The sequence below is a fragment of the Ziziphus jujuba genome, chromosome 6 (assembly GCF_031755915.1).
Source record: "Ziziphus jujuba cultivar Dongzao chromosome 6, ASM3175591v1".
NCBI classification, from domain to species: domain Eukaryota; kingdom Viridiplantae; phylum Streptophyta; class Magnoliopsida; order Rosales; family Rhamnaceae; genus Ziziphus; species Ziziphus jujuba.
The window spans coordinates 25550901-25567694 of record NC_083384.1 but is presented as its reverse complement, the minus strand read 5'-3'; the positions used below and the strand labels follow the sequence as shown (position 1 = coordinate 25567694).

General features: G+C 36.7%; 2 protein-coding genes across 2 annotated transcripts; one reads left to right on the top strand and one right to left on the bottom strand.

Annotated features, from left to right (window-relative positions):
- Nucleotides 1–6516: 6516 nt before the first annotated feature.
- On the top strand, nt 6517–8156 carry LOC107433555 (uncharacterized). The gene is made up of 3 exons (XM_016044853.4): nt 6517–6706; nt 6896–7011; nt 7370–8156. Exons 1-3 carry the CDS (start codon nt 6593–6595, stop codon nt 7845–7847), a joined length of 708 nt encoding a protein of 235 aa, XP_015900339.3. The 5' UTR covers nt 6517–6592; the 3' UTR covers nt 7848–8156.
- A 140-nt stretch (nt 8157–8296) lies between these two features.
- LOC107433554 (subtilisin-like protease 4) lies at nt 8297–11358 on the bottom strand. The gene has a single exon (XM_016044852.4). The coding sequence runs from the start codon at nt 11036–11038 to the stop codon at nt 8606–8608; it is 2433 nt and encodes an 810-aa protein (XP_015900338.3). The 5' UTR covers nt 11039–11358; the 3' UTR covers nt 8297–8605.
- Nucleotides 11359–16794: the final 5436 nt, after the last annotated feature.

The following is a 16794-nucleotide window of genomic DNA, read 5'->3' as shown; positions in this document are numbered from 1 at the left end:
CGGGGTATCCATTACAGAAGTTACAGCCAGTTATGTCACAAACATTATTGCCATTTCAACTAAATCCGTCAGCAACCTCCAACAGGTACTTCCCTCATCCACTACTTTAGGTGTGTCTATGTCTGGAGTTGCAAATGACACCATGGTCAGAATGAATCTGAAATCTCAAGCTCGGAAAAGAAAGAGTGTTGATAACCAAATCTTAAAGGCTGAGGAGGCGACCGCACCCCCCCCCCCCCCCCCCAAATCTTAAAGGCTGAGGAGGCGACCGCACCCCCCCCCCCCCCCCCCCCCAAAAAAAAATCCATGAAGGTTCTCTCGTGGAAGATTAAATAACATTTATTCAGAGTTCAGAGCCCTCTACGAGCAACATTTCCTTAGAATCTTTTCTGCAAAAAGAGCTTGATGAGTGGCAGCTTCGGATGGAGTTGTGCTGAGACAAAAATTCAGGGAAATATGGCTCCAAGCTGGTGACAGAATCTCTAAGTTCTTTCACGTGTCCACGTTGGTCAATAGGAGGCGAATCTTCATTTCTATCCTTAAAAATGATTCGGGTTTGTGGTTAGACAATAGAGAAGCTATCGAAAACTATTTAGTTCATAAGTTCTCTGAGTTGTATCTGGAAGAAGGGTCCTTCCAGTGTTCTTTTTCAGACGATCTGTTGTATCCTATGATTTCGGAGTCGGATAATCTTTCCATCACTGCTGTTCTTTCAAGATCCAAAATCTGGGAGACCCTCAATAATATGAACCCTACCAAGGCCCCGGGTTTGGACGTGATGCCTACCTTATTTTACCAACGCTATTGGAGAATTGTTGGGGATGAGGTTGTGAGAACTATTCAAAATGACTACCTATCTGGTCGTGTGCCAACAACCATTAATCGAACCATGATCTTACTGATTCCAAAAATGAAGAGGATTGCAGAGTTTAACCACATTAGGCCGATCAGTTTATGCAACACAGTGTATAAGGTGCTTTCCAAGCTTCTGGCCAATCGGATTCGACACTTGCTCCCCCACCTAATTTCTCCAAACCAGGCAGCTTTTATTCCAGGAAGGTGGATTGGGGAGAACACGATTCTAGTTAATGAAATTATCCACACTATGGGGAAGAAACAAGATTCTGGTGGTCTTGTTGGTTTCAAATTCGATATGCATAAAGCTTATGATCGTATTATTTGGGAAGTGCTTTACAAGAGTCTCATACGATATGGCTTTTCAGGGTGAGTGGTTGCTATTCTTAGCCAATTTTTTTCTACTGAAAGGGCCTCTATCCTTTTAAATGGTAGTATTTGTGATGAAGTAAAGATGGAGAAAGGATTGCGCCAAGGCGATCCTTTATCGCCATACTTATACATTCTTTTTGCTGAAATTCTGTCTTTGTATACTCTACAAGCTTGAAGATGATGGGAAAATCCACGGAATAAAACTTGGAAGGTCCGGCCCATCCATTTCACATCTCTTCTTTGCCGACGACATTTTAATATTCTGTAGAGCAAATAGTAAGCAACTCTTGGCAGTGGTAAAGTGTTTGCAGCTCTATAGTCTATAGTGGTTGGACAGGGTAATCCATCAACAAGACTAAATCTGGTTGTTTTTTTTTTTCCAAGAATGTCTCCATGAGTGTGAAAGTGAGTATGAAGAACATTCTTAATATCAAAGAATTACCTTCGAATGCTAAGTACTTGGGAAATATGCTATTCTCGAGTAAGAATAAGTCACATGATTTTGAAGAGCTCCATAAAAAGGTAAAAGCTCGGCTTCAGAATTGGAAAGCAAAGTTTCTTTCTCAAGCGGGCATATTAGTTTTTGTTAAATCCGATATAACTGCCATGCCTATTTACTCAATGTCTGCGATGAAGCTTCCTCTTAAGTGGAGTAAACACATTGACCGGTTAGCTAGCAGATTTTTTGGAAAGGAGATGCTACTCATAAGGTGCCTTTCACCCCGGCCTCTTGGAAGAATATGTGCCATCCCAAATACATCGGCGGTTTGGGAATCCGAAAGTTAGAAGATATTAATGTAGCTATACTTTGCAAGATTGGGTGGTCGCTAGCAAACAATTTGGAGGTGCCTTAGGTCAAGGCTCTTAAACCTAAATATTTTGCCTACACTTCTTTCATAAGATATGGCCGAAGGTCAACTGTTCTTAATAGTGGCAAGGAACTTTAAGTACAAGACAGGTCCTATCTAGAGGCCTTTGCTACATAGTAGGGAAAGACAATTAGGTTGATATTTGAGAGGACCCGTGGGTGCCTTACTCCCCCAATTACCGCCCTATCCCAAACCCGCTTTCACAAAGCGCACAATGTCAAATGGTAGAATCTCTTCTCCTCCCTCACGGTGGTTGAAGTATCCCTCTTTTGAACTAGTATGTTTATAAAGACTTAGTGGACAACATCACAAGGATTTTTTGGGCAAATGACTCCATCGAAGATAAGTTAATCTGGACAGGAAGCCATTCAGGCATATTCCAAGTCAAATCTGTATACATATTCTTGTGTCCTACTAGTGGAGTCAACTCAAAGTGGTGGAAAGTTGTGTGGGGTAGCTGCTTACATGAAAGGTTGAAATTTTTCTTATGGAAGCTATCTTCGCATTGTCTTCCGGTGAAGTCAATCCTGTCTCGATGCAGCTGGAGGGTGGATAACGCTTGTTGCCCTCGTGGCTGTGATTGGAAGATGAAGTTCATCTATTCTTTAAGTGCAACGTTGCCAAAGCTTTGTGGCTAGCCTCTCCCTATTGTATAAAATGGGACCACAATCAGCTTACTAGTCTAGCAGACTATCTTGATTGGCTAGTAAACCCAAAAGGCAAGTTACACATGGTGCTAATTTTTTCCTCATCTGTGTTATTTTTTTGGACACCATCTGGAGAATCAGAAATAGACTTGTTTTCAAAGGAAAACTTAGCCCCCTTGAAGGTGAAGTTAGGACTATTCATAGAAGATTTCAACAATTCTTAACCAGTAGGCTGGCTCCTCCCAACTAGCTAACTTCTGATGGCCACGTTTCTTATTGGTTTACACCCCCCCACCCCCCCCCCCCTCTCTTTTGGCACCATTAAAATAAACTCAGATGCAGCTATGGGGAAGAACTTCGCCAGCCTCGCCATTGTGATGAGAGACCATGATAGTAGAGTCCTCAAAGTCTAAGTCCAGAAGAAGCAAATTGATATCCCAACGGCAGCAAAGGCTGTTGTAATTTTCATGGCACTCTCTCTGGCTTACGCAGAAGGATTTCGCAATATTTGGTGTGAAAGTGATGCCAAAAGTATCATTCAAGGCCTAATCCACCCAAGTTCTTTCTCTGTCCACTAGTCAGCCTTTGGTTTCATCAAAAAATCAGTAGACCTGTGCCCCTTTTTCAACTCTGTTACTTTTGCTTGGGCCCCATGAAAGAATAACACTTTGGCTCATTTAGCAGCCAGATGGGGCTCTTGAATGACTTTTCTCGTCAAATTTTCCCTTTCTTAATTTCTGGAAATTTTGTAGAGGTGATACTTCAAGAAGCTGGTATGCATGCTTCAAGAAGTTGGTATGCATGCTGCTTCCTGAGGTTGTGTTTTTTTTGGTTGTATTATAAGCATTTGATAACTCTAACATTATTATTATTATATATATATATATATAAGAACTCTTAATTAGGAATTCGTGATTTAATTTAATTAAATAAAAAAAAAATTTACATGGCAACCTTCAACACATTCCATTTGAAATTTGAAATTTAAATTTAAATGTTAGTTATTAATTTTATCAAATAATTAAATTTTGTTGGCAAGCATTTTTTTATTTGATAAAATCAAATACTTGCTAATAGAAGATATATTAGTTTTGATCCGTTAAGAACTTAGAATATCTGTATTGGGAGATATGGATTGTGAAAATAAACATGCTAAATAAGCAATATAAACTATGTTTTTTAAAAAATTGCTCTTGAATGGCAATGTTTAGAATGACCAATAAGCTTATGTAATTTATATATTGTCAAGTTAATGTCTACTTTTGAAGGCTTTGTTAAACAATGTAAAATTTTCTTAAAAAGTCAATTTTTTCAAAAAAGAAATAATTTGATATATTATATATAATTAATTTATAGTCATAAATAATCTTGTGCAAATTATTATTTAAAAACAATTTTAATTTGACTACACATTTATATCACTTAGATTTAGACAATATCAAAATCTATGATACATGACAGCAATTCTTAGAGCATCTCTAATAGTTAATATGGATTACTCTCTATGTGGTATAAAAATTGATATTATCTAAATCTAGGTAATATACCATCTATAAAAAGTAATATACCATCTATTTTTTATATTATCTAAATCTAGATAATATACAATCAATTTTAAAATTGTTTTTCAATAATAGTATGTAGAAGACTATTTATGATTGTTAATTAATTAAATATACATTTTATAAAATTTATTTTTTCTATTTTGAGGAAAAAATGGATTTTTTAAAGTAAAATGTTACTTTTTAAGGAAACTTCAAAATATTTTTGAGCCCCTTTAAAAGTAAAATATCACCTTTACACTATCTTTTTCTTTTTTCTTTTTTTTTTTCCTTACAACATTAACATGAAATGCTGTTTAGACAGATTCATTAGGAATGTTAATTTGAATGGCTGTCTTTTTTTTTTTGTTGTGGAAAAGAAAATTTAATAATAGAAATGCTTTTAAGTTTTTATCTTATGTTAAGCACCTAGTGATGTGGCCAATTATTAAGGATTGCTATTTGTTTAATTTTATATTTAGCATATAATGATATGACAAAGTGTTAATATTGTTATTTGTTGAACGAAAATTTTAATATTAATTTATTAATTGAGATGATATCTTTAATATTTAACATGTGAATTGTTCCCTATATTATTATTCTGTCCATATAGATATAGAGAAAATTGATGCCAAAGCATCTTAGACTATATATGATTTGACATTTTACATCCTAATTATTATTATTATTATTTTTTCATTTTACACCATAAATTTATTTATTTATTTATTTTTTGATCTTACACCTTAATTTTTTGGTTTAACATTTTAACAAAATTATTATATGACTAGTACATGGAACCAAAAGTGAAGCTGCGGATTGCAGTTCCTCTATCCAGCCAGTCCCAACGGAAGTTCAAGTTGGTTCTTGGTCCCCTCCCCTGAATGGGATCATTAAAATTAACTCAGATGCCTCTGTGGGGAAGGGTGGTGGTGCTGGTATCGGTTATGCAGTAAGGAACCATGTTGGTAGAGTCCTGAAAGTTCATGTGCTAAAGGAGAGGATTGATATTCCTGAAGCTGCAGAAGCCGCAGCAATTCGAAGCACTGTTTCTCTGGCGCTGAATGACGGCTATCGAAATATTTGGTGCAAGAGTGATGCTAAGGGTATCATACAGTGCCTCAACATGATCCAAGGAATCACTTTGTCCACTGGTCAGCAAATGGTTTTATCAAAGAAATATTAGCTTTGCTTGGATCCCAAGGAAAAGCAAGAACTTGGCTCACTTAGCAGCCAGATGGAGCCTCCTAAATGATTTTGCTGGTCATATATCTCCTTTTTTAATCTCCAATCAGTTTGTAGAGGTGATGTTTTAGGTAGGTAGTTTGCAAACTATTCCTTGAAGCTGTTGCTTTGTAGAACTTTGCCTCTTTTTGGTTAATATAACACCTCATTTTAGCAAAAATAGGTGCGAACTGCAGTTTTGTAAAGTTTAGAATGCAAATGCAAAAATTTCTAAATAAAAAATTAATTTAAATTAAAAAAGTACTAAATAATACTTTTACTTTCAAAATAAGTTAGTATAACAATTACAACTGTAATGTTTCAAAAATAAAATTAAAATATTCATGTAGTAGATATCTTAAGAAGTATATAAATAAAGACCAATAAAATAATTGAACATGCATTAAAATATATTTCTTTGAAAAGGTTTTTGTTTTTTGAAAATAAAAGGAGTATTTTTTTTTCAAAATAATAAATATAAATATAAAAAAATATATGTAATAAATAAAATAATATATTTTATAAATAATAATTTTCCAATTTTTATTTAGATTTTACAAAATTTCATTTTTCAAATATCACATTTATATTCCCTTAAAAATTTATTAATTTATTAAATAATTCCTTTTAATGATAAAAAAAATTTAATGACTTTTCATTAAATTTTTAACTTAGAGATGATCACACTTTGGATTTTTTTTTTTTTTGGATAAAGATCACACTTTGGATTTTTAATTATATATAGAATTACATTTTACATCTTAATTTTTTATCTTAGTTTTTTACCATATGTATCAATCATGTTACAATCCTGTAAAAAAATTAACAGTTAAAAAATGTAATATGCAAAAAGAAAAAAAAAAGGTTGATAATGCCAAAAAAAAAAAAAAATTAAGTGTAAAATGCCACATGTATAATTTAATGTCCCAACAATAAATTAAACTCAAAAGAGAAATCTTTTTTTTTTTTTTTTTCAAATAAAAAGAGAATTTATTATTCTTTAAATTACAGTAGTGTGGTAGAATTTCTTCCACCATAGGAATCGTTTTCGCTCCAAAAAGCAGAGGAAGAAGAAAAAGCAATGGAGTGCGGACACAACCATAGTATCAGCAAAGACGACGTCATAGCGAAGCTCAAAGACGATGGCGACTTCGACAGGCTCCGCCTCAAGATCATTCGCAAGCTCAAGGATGACGTAAGCAATGCCCATTCCCCATTCTTACTCTTTTGATTCTCTCTCTGCTAGGGTTTCGGATTTTCGCTAATTCTACTTTTCTCTGTCAATGATCGTATTTGATCACTGATCGTATTTGATCACTGATTTAGTTTAGCTTGAATGTTTTAGAAATTAGTCCTTGTGGTTGATCGAGGCAATTAATCGCAGGAAAAATTGCGGGAAAATATTAGTTCTATTGTGAAGCAATCTACAGCATTGAATCGTTTGGGGTCTGAGAATATGAAACCCAGACAGCTTTCAGATGCCATATATCAAGAGGTTGGGTATGTAAATTAAATTTTCTGAAATTTTCAGTTTTCTATCGATTACGTCTAAATTTGATGGTGGGATTTTATACACTTGTATTTTTCAATCGGTTTTGGAGGTTTGGTTTTGAAGGATTTGTCTTTGTGATAAATGGAATTACTTGGATAATTGTTGTGAATCAGTTATAATTAGTTATGGAAAAAATGGTTATTGTTCGAAGAGATTTTGGGTCGGTCTAATTTGTATGGCATAAAGTTGTTATTATAATTTTGATTTATTTTAAGTAGAAACTTGTGTAATCTTTTTAACTTAATTGAAGGCTAAATGTAGTGGTATTGTTCATATGCTAATTCTTTCAATGTTTCGTATTGTTAGGGACAAAGTAATGAGCCAAATTTCTGATGGTTTGTGGGGAATAATCAGATCAAGTGATGGCATGAAAGGTGAAATAACAGAAACTGTTCAGTCTGTCTACAACAGATTACTTGACCCAAAAGGAAAAGACAAGGATGAATCTCCAACTCATATGATGGAAATTCAAAATGGAGCTGGAAATAGTGGTTCCAACCTTGCCTCAGCTGGTGAAATTGATGGTGAGTTGTCCGATAATGAGCCAAAAGAACCACCGGGATTTTCTTTCTCACATAACATTAAGGGGGATTTGCAACTACCTTTACCTATTGAAAAAGGGTCTGCTGAAGAGCAGCACAAAGTGCCCAGCAAGTTACAGGATAAGCCAGAGTCTGAAGATGTTCGTCACAGTCCACTGCCAGGTTTTTATGCAGAAAAGGGGCACAAGCAGCCTTGTGACGATAGTGAAGAGGATCCTGATGTGCCTCCTGGTTTTGGCTGATTTGTCTTTATGCATTTAATATTGTCACTCTCTTGTGGTACCACCAAATTTGGGAATAAAACAATCTGAGAACTGAGGAAAGTTTTCGTTGCAGCAACCTGTGACATTTGCCACATTCAACATGGTAGAGGGTCAGATGCTCCAGATTATCGGCACTCTATTATTGCATCAGAGTGCCCGCATCCAAAGTATTGTACGTTTAGGACTTTTCCTTTCAATTATTTTTATCCATGTAAAAATGAAACCTCAGTTAATTAATTGATAGACATATTTTGGTTTTATTAATTAAAATTTCCATTTATAGTTTGAGTGGGACTGTGATGTGTTTGGAGTCTAATCACTGGGTTAAAACCTGCAAATTAGGATATACCTATGATTTTGTGGTATGGAAGTAATAATGGCATCATATGAAAACTTATTTCGGGTTAGTTAAGCAAAAGCCTTCTTCCATCTTAAAGGCTGATTATTTTTTGCTTTGCGTCTTAATTTTTGACGTGGATCATTTTAGGTGATTCTCTTCAACATTATAGATGCAGAACACTGGTTATTACTTGATTGTTTGGATGAGATAATGTTAATTGCACTGAACTAGAGGTCACTGCGCTACTCTGTCAGCCATCAGCTTCGAAAGTTTACTATGTTACTATAAAATAACATGACATCAGATGGTAAATAGGTTAAATCACATACATTGCTAGGAGATTTTAATTATGACCTAGGGGTCACTGCTTGCCTTCCATGCGGAATGCATCTAATCCTCACTGGAACCTAACAGAGATTGGACTCCTAACAGATTGTTTGGCAGAAACCCATGTAAGAAACCCTTGGTCATATTCATGTATTTTACCATTTGAAGCAGTGCGACTGAATTTTACTGAGTATGTCATCTTTTGATTCACCTTTGAGAAGACAAGCTTGTTTGGCTTGACACTCACATCGACTCCTTCTGGTGTGACAATTTTCGCTGTATAAGATGAATAAGCCTCACCAACATTTGTCACAGTTCTTGTGAATGTCTGAGATGGTCCTAGTGTGACAGAAAATGAAGGGTAGTTTAGATCTCCTTCAGGTATGCTTGATTCTTCTGAGCATTTTATTGGTCTGTGAGCAATGATCCCAACTTCTTCATCTTTGTAGCCCAGTCCGCACAGATAAGGTACATAATCATCGGGTTGAATATCATAAATTAATCCTGGGTCATTAGCTCTTGATGGATTGACATGGCCTGCACCAGTGGCAAAGAGGTCTGCAGGCTGAAGTGTCTGATCAAGAATGGGTGTGCCTTCTATAGTTACTATATCAGCAGAGGTCATTATAGCAGATTTAATGGCTGCTGGTGACCAGTAAGGATGAGAGCTCTTGAGCAATGCTGCAATTCCACTGAGATGAGGACATGACATTGATGTGCCAGACATTATGTTGAAAGTTAATTTTGGATCTGTTGTATCGTCAAGAGGAAATGGCCATGCTGCTAGAATGTTTACACCTGGTCCAATGATATCTGGTTTCAGAATACCTGGACTTTGTAGGTTGGGGCCTCTTGAAGAGAAAGAAGCAACAATAGGGGCTAATGAGTTCCCAATCTCAGTTCCTTTGAATAAGATTGATGCTGTTGGTGTTGCCGTTGAATTTATGTAGGCTTTGATCTTCAGTCCATCAACAAAGGTTACGTGTGTCGCAGGGAGAACATGAGCATCTGCATTGGTACTGAAGCCATCACTTTCTTGGTTCAGGAGAATCATGGCAGCACCCCCAGCGTTTTTCACTTCCTCCCCCTTTGCGATTCTTCCTACTCCTCCACCTCGCTCACAAGCAACAACCTTATTTTTGACATCAATATCTTTCAGGGATCCTTGGGCGCATACTGCAGACTCTGATTTACCATTTGTACCAGCATAAACAAGAGGCAATTGTTTTGGAGTAATATCTGTTGTCCGCTGGGTCGATTCACCATCAAATTCTTCTCCATTTCCTAGCTTTGCTGTGGCTATGATGCTTCTGTCTATGGTACTTGCTCCAACTGTGAGAATCCAAGGGGCTTCATTGGATAAAGTGCCATTGAATGGGCCAGAATTTCCAGCTGAACAGCTTACAAAAATTCCCTTTTGGATTGCGGCAAATGAGCCTACTGCAATATTGTCCTGGAAAAATGGAGATGATACGTCACCTAGGGAGAGTGAGAGCACATCAACACCATCCTCAACAGCAGCTTCAAGCCCAGCCAGTATGTCACTCTCTGGACAGTCATCTCCTGGTTCTCCGAAGCACACCTTGTATATTGCCAAGTGAGCATAAGGTGCCATCCCTACTGCTGTACCTTCAGCATTTCCTAGAGCCTCAGCATTCTTCACAAACCCACCAGCAGCTGTGCTTGCTGTGTGCGTCCCATGTCCATCCACATCAATTGGTGCCTCAGCTTTCTCACCCTTTAGTGCCTTGGCTCCCAGGTTGAAAGTTCTTGCACCAATTAATTTATTGTTACAGTCCGACAAGTTAAACTCACACCTTCCTTTCCATTTAGCAGGTGGAGGTGGAATTTCTGCATCACTGAATGAAGGATGGTTGCGAAAAATTCCGCCATCCAGTACTCCAATAATCACTCCCTTCCCGAAATTTGATTTTTTCCATAAACCTGTTTGCTGGAAGAGTCCCAAGAAATTGGGTGTACGTGTTGTTTGTTTCTTTAACATCCTTTCAGGACGTGCGGAGATGAACCCATCCTTCTCTTCCATAGCCTTTACTTCCTCTAGAGTAAGCCTTGCTGCAAAACCACTAATTACATTTCTGTATGAGTAAACCAGATTTGGCTGCCTATCTGGGCTATCAGTTTTAGCTGGTAAAAAGGATTTGTGCCAGCTTTCTAGGTCTTCTGATTGCAAAAGAACTCTGCCTTCTGGTTGTTTCACATGGACAATGTATGTTTGTACACTAATTGGTTTAGTAGTTTCAAAGAGAGATGAAAAATCATTTTTCAAGGCAATTGCATTATGGAAACTTAGGAGGAAAATGAGAGAGAAGAAACATGCAGAAGCCATATCTGAAGGGAGAAGTAGAAGGGCAAAGAAGGCAAAGTTATGTTTTGGAAATGTATTGTATTGCACACCAGTATATATAGGAGAAAGAAAGAGAGCACTCGCCGGCATTTCCATACAAGTGCAACAGCTATCTATTGGAGTCTTGTGGCTTGTCATGGGAAATTTTACACTATTGAAGCCTTATTCTGGTACTGTTCATGGTGAATTTCATTTCTTTAATTCCGTTAATCCATAAGACGGCCACTGGTATACCGTGCTCCTTTTTGTTTAGCTCAGTACATATCACTAATTGTCTTAGCATGCTTGTTTAGTTGGCATAATTTATATGACCTGTTCAAGGATGGGGATGAGTTCGTGTCTTCTATAATGTTTTCTTGCAAACAGGAACCTTCAGCCTAACTCACGTATTGTTTTCCTTTTGGCTGGATCCTCTTGAAAATTATGAAAACACTCTTCCAAGAAAATGAATGTATTCCTTTTTTATTTTTTATTTTTTGGGTTAAACTTCTTGAGGTGGGCTCTAAATAGGGGTTTTTGAATGATTCGAATGTGGACGGTTCAATTTGGCACCAATTATAATTAACAACAAATCTATCATATAAGACGATTAGAAAAGTTTAAATATTAAATATTGAAAGCAAATTGTTGAATAGTTTTTAATTGTCGACTTGTCTAAGGGTTATTAAATTTCTGATTGTAATCGATCGGGCTTCTAAGTGTACAATCATTTTATTTCTGCTTTGCTCCTTCAATGCAAAATATCTTCTTCTTTTTTTATTTTTTTCTCAAAAAAAGAAAAAGATCATGATCATCAATATCAGTAGCCCATGAACTCTCCCCTTTCGATACGCAAATTAAGAACTAGAAGTGCTCAATTTATTAAAGAAATGCATGCACTTGAAATGGCTAAAATAAGAAATTATAGTTGATGAAAGTACAATTCGGTTCACTCTCTACCGAAGTTGGAAGTTGGTAATGCATAAGGTAGTCCACTTAAATTATACGGTGTATGCTTTTTGTATTTTTTTTCGATATGGGACTTTAGTTTGCATTTTTTCCACCAATCACCCCTCAAAACTATAAGTGTCAAATGGATCATGCCGTGCTAGCCCGACCCATAATAAATTTGACATATTCGTGTTCTTGTCATGTTTGTACTAGTCATTTATTTTCCGTATCATGCTTGTATCAATTCATTTAGTTTTCATTTTGTATAAAATGCACCATGAGCTCAAGTATATATATGCTTTTACTGTGCGTATGCTGTACTCATGTTACGTATGGTGTGTGCTCGTGTCCATGCTAAATATATATTTTACATATTTTTAATAATATAAACTATAGTTGAATAAAAATTATCTAAAATAAATTAAATTAACTATAAAAATAATATGTTTCATTATTTAATTGATAGATAATAGAATAAGTATTTATAAAAAAATATTAATAATTATTAACAAATTTATATATAATAAATGAAAAAAATTAATGTCTTATATCTTTATAATAACTGTTATAAATTTCTGTGTTAAAGTGTGGCAATTTTACCATTTGATGGTGCATGTCACCCGCTAGCATGCATACCTTGGTATCAAATCATTTCCTTTTATGAGTTTATATTTTTTTTTTGTATGTTTTAATTTATGCAAGGTATATTTTGATAATGTTTTGTGCCTAAGTTATGTATGCAAAAGTATAGGCAAAATTATGCACAAAAGAGTAGGAATGTTATGCTTGAAATGCCAATGGTGCTGGATTCATAATTTCCAGCAACATAGTTCCACTATTTATCTTATATCTCAGGTTGCAAATGGAGTTTTGGGCTGCAATTTTGAGGGATGTCTATAGACATACATAGAAGACTATGGTTCAAATTTCAAGTCCAAATGACATCGAAAAGTCCATTTTCTATTCCAAACAGATTGCTGTATCTGATGGGCCCAGTATGCAGAGTATGGGTCAGCTTTGGAGCTGTTTGGCCCATGATCCGGTTCCAAAACTTTCCTAACTCTTGGAACAATATTTATTGATGACCAAGGATGGTTCAAACCAAGTTTCATAAGCAGATACAAAGGGGAACTAAGTAGGTGAAGCTAGTTTGGTTGTTTACCCAAACTAGTTAAACAATAGGAACTTAGTTCAAACCATGTGCCACTTTTTACTATATTTGGAATAGACATGTTGCAGCTGGTTTTTGACTCTTTTGTGTATGAAAAGTTAGGTGTTGACCATTTTACTTTTTAAATTTCAAATACTTTACTCATTTTGTAAGCTCATATGCTTGGCATGTGTGAACTAGTTGTAATTTCAAGCTTATATTGTAAAATGAATGAAATGGCTACACATCTAAGCCTCATTTTCAAAACCCAACGTGTTCCTCTTCTTCTTATCTCTTCTTCAACACCTTAGAACACTTTAGGAACCCTAAAAACCAGAAAACACCTTAACCAAAACCTAAAAACACAACTCACACACAACCATTCCCAAAAGCATCACCAAAAGCTTGCTTGTTGCTAACACTTCAAGCTAGCTTGCTCTTGGTCATAACCTTCTCACCCCAACATAGTGGTATCAGAGCAAGGCACATTTTTGTGAGATTTGTGAGGTTTTTGGGCTGGTTCGTTCCTTGAGAGTGAAGAGATACTTGAAATCACAAATATATTTTCATATTCCTTCATACTAGAAAGCAACATTCACATGGCTTCTTCAAGTTTTTCAACTCCTTCTCCTCCTATCTTCAATGGGGAGAACTACAACATTTGGAGTATCAAGATGCAAGCTTACTTGAAGGCTTATGGTCTTTGGGAGGTCACCATAAATCCCCAAGAACCCGAGCCTTTGAGACAAGGGGCAACGGTCAACCAAATCAAGCACCATGAGGAGGAATTGGCTAAAGGTTTCAAGGCTCTCACCGCCATTCATTCTTGTATTAGTGATACCATTTTCACAAGGATAATGGCATGTGAGAGTGCCAAAGAAGCTTGGGATAAACTTCAAGATGAGTTCCAAGGGAGTGCAAGGACAAGGCAAATGCAAATCCTTAACCTAAGGAGGGAGTTTGAGACTATCAAGATGAAAGACAAAGAAACGGTTAAGGAGTTCACCACAAGGCTTCTTAATGTGGTAAATCAAATTAGGGTGCTAGGTGAAAGATTAAGTGACCAAAGGATTATGGAGAAGGTGTTGGTCTCCTTGCCCGAGAGGTTTGAAGCTAAGATATCTTCATTGGAGGAGTCAAGGAACCTAAATGAAATTTCCTTGACCGAGTTGGTGAATGCCTTGCAAGCTACGGAGCAAAGGAGGAGGATTAGACATGAAGAATCAATGGAGGCTGCATTTGTGTCTAAACAACATCAAAAGACACAAAATCAAAAGAAGAACAAGCTTAAGGTCATAAAGGAGAAAGGTGAAACTAGCAAACCCAAGAGGAAGTCCTATGAACCTTGTCACCATTGCAAGAAGAAAGGTCATCATCCAAGAAGGTGTTGGTGGAGGCCGGATGCATTTTGCCATAAATGCCAACAAAAGGGTCATGTGGAGAGAGTATGCAAGGCAAACAAGAAAGATAAGCAACAAGCAAATGTTGCTAAAGATAATGCAAGTGATAGTGAATCCGAAGAGTTGTTTGTTACTACTTGTTTTAGTAGCATCAAGAATGATGAAGGATGGATCATTGATAGTGGAGCAACACACCATATGTCTCACAAGCATGAGTGGTTCACAAACTTGGATAGAAGCAGCCACAACAAAGTTAAAATTGGAAATGGAGCCTTGATGGAAGTGAAAGGCAAAGGAGATGTGGTGATACACACCACCAAAGGTATCAAAACTATCCATAATGTTCTCTATGTACCTTCTTTATGTGAGAACTTACTTAGTGTAGGTCAAATGCTTGAGAACAAATATGCATTACACTTCTCAAACATGACATGCACTATAGTTGATCCACATGGAAATGAATTAATGTGTGTTGGAATGAAGAACAAGAATTTTAGGTTGAATATGGATGAAAATGGTGCATCGGTTGCATTGAACACCAAAGTTGAGAACACCTCTCAACTTTGGCATAAAAGACTAGGCCATGCTAGCTTTAAGTCATTGGTAGGCACACATGAACTTGTTAGAGACATGCCATTGGTGGAGAAGCAAGAACATGTGTGTGAAGTGTGTCAAAAAGGAAAGCATACTAGGCTAGCATTTCAATCTTGTTCTTGGAGATCAAAGGAGAAGTTAGGACTTATGCATTCGGATATTTGTGGTCCTATGAGTGTTCCATCCTTAAATGGCAGCAAGTATTTCATAACTTTCATTGACGATTACTCAAGAATGTGTTGGGTGTATTTCCTTGAAAGAAAATCACAAGCTTTGGAGAAGTTTGTAGAATTTATGAAGTTAGTGCAAAATCAATCCGGTTGCACTATAAAGGTGTTAAGGACGGACAATGGTGGGGAATACACAAGTGAGGCTTTCAAACAACTTTGTAAGGATCATGGTATAGTTCATCAATTCACTACACCATACACACCACAACAAAATGGTGTATGTGAAAGGAAAAACCGTACCATCATGGAGATGGCTAGATGTTTGTTGTTTGAAAGTGGCTTGCTAAAGAAGTTTTGGGCCGAAGGAGTTAATACATCCATCTACATCCAAAATAGGCTTTACTCCAAGTCTTTGAGGAGTAAAACCCCATTTGAGCTTTGGTTTGGATATAAGCCTTCTCTTGATCATCTAAGGGTATTTGGAAGCATTTGTTACATCCTAGTACCACAAGAGAAGAGAGGAAAGCTTGATAAAAGGTCACAAGTTGGTGTTTTGGTTGGCTATAGTGATGTGACCAAGGGATATAGAGTGTATAACTTGGAAACCAAGAAACTTGTGATAAGTAGAGATGTGAAAGTTGATGAGGAAGCTAAATGGGTTTGTACTAAGGAGGAGTTGGCTAGTATGGATGAAGACAATCGGCTTGAAGCTCATGATAATGATGAGGAACAAGGAAATGATGAAGGTGCTGCCCATGATGATGAATATGATGAGAATGAGCTAGAAATCTCCATAGGGGCTGATTTGGAGATTGGTGATGGTGTGAGAGGCACAAGACCTTTTAATGAGATTTATGAAAGGTGTAATGTGGCATTGAGTGATCCAATCAATGTCCATGAGGCTATGGCAAGAAAAGAGTGGAGACAAGCCATGCAAGATGAAATCGATGTGATAAACAAGAATGACACTTGGAGCTTGGTAACAAAACCGAAGGGAAAGAATTCTATTGGGGTGAAGTGGATCTTTAGGACCAAGTACAATCCGGATGGGTCTATAAATAAGCACAAGGCAAGGCTTGTTGTCAAAGGATATGCACAACAAGCCCGTGTGGATTATGGAGAGACTTTTGCACCGGTTGCAAGGATGGAAACCATAAGACTTCTTCTTGCAATTTCGGCACAAAAGTCTTGAAAAGTATATCACCTTGATGTGAAGTCAGCCTTCTTGAATGGAATATTGAAGGAGGAGGTCTATGTTGTGCAACCCGAAGGTTTTGTGAAGAAAGGAAGTGAAGAGAAGGTATACAAGCTACACAAGACCTTGTATGGCCTTAAACAAGCTCCTAGGGCATGGTATGCCAAGATAGAAGGTTTTTTGACAAAGCATGGATTTAGGAGGAGTCCTAATGAGCCTACATTGTATATTAGGACTCATGGTTGCATGGTGTTGGTGTCTCTTTATATTGATGACCTCCTAGTGACCGGTGGTAATGAGAAAGAAGTGAGCAACTTCAAAGGTGAGCTAGAATTGAACTTTGAGATGTCTAGCCTTGGAGAGATGAAATACTTTCTTGGAATTGAAGTTGTCCAATCATCCAAGGGCATCTTCATATCTCAAGAAAGCTATGTGAAGGAGTTGCTCAAGAAGTT

Coding starts and splice junctions, on each gene's coding strand:
- LOC107433555 (XM_016044853.4), top strand. CDS start 6,593: ATGGAGTGCGGACACAACCATAGTATCAGCAAAGACGACGTCATAGCG. Junction 6,707..6,895: donor TTCGCAAGCTCAAGGATGAC/GTAAGCAATGCC, acceptor AATTAATCGCAG/GAAAAATTGCGGGAAAATAT. Junction 7,012..7,369: donor GCCATATATCAAGAGGTTGG/GTATGTAAATTA, acceptor TCGTATTGTTAG/GGACAAAGTAATGAGCCAAA.
- LOC107433554 (XM_016044852.4), bottom strand. CDS start 11,038: ATGACAAGCCACAAGACTCCAATAGATAGCTGTTGCACTTGTATGGAA.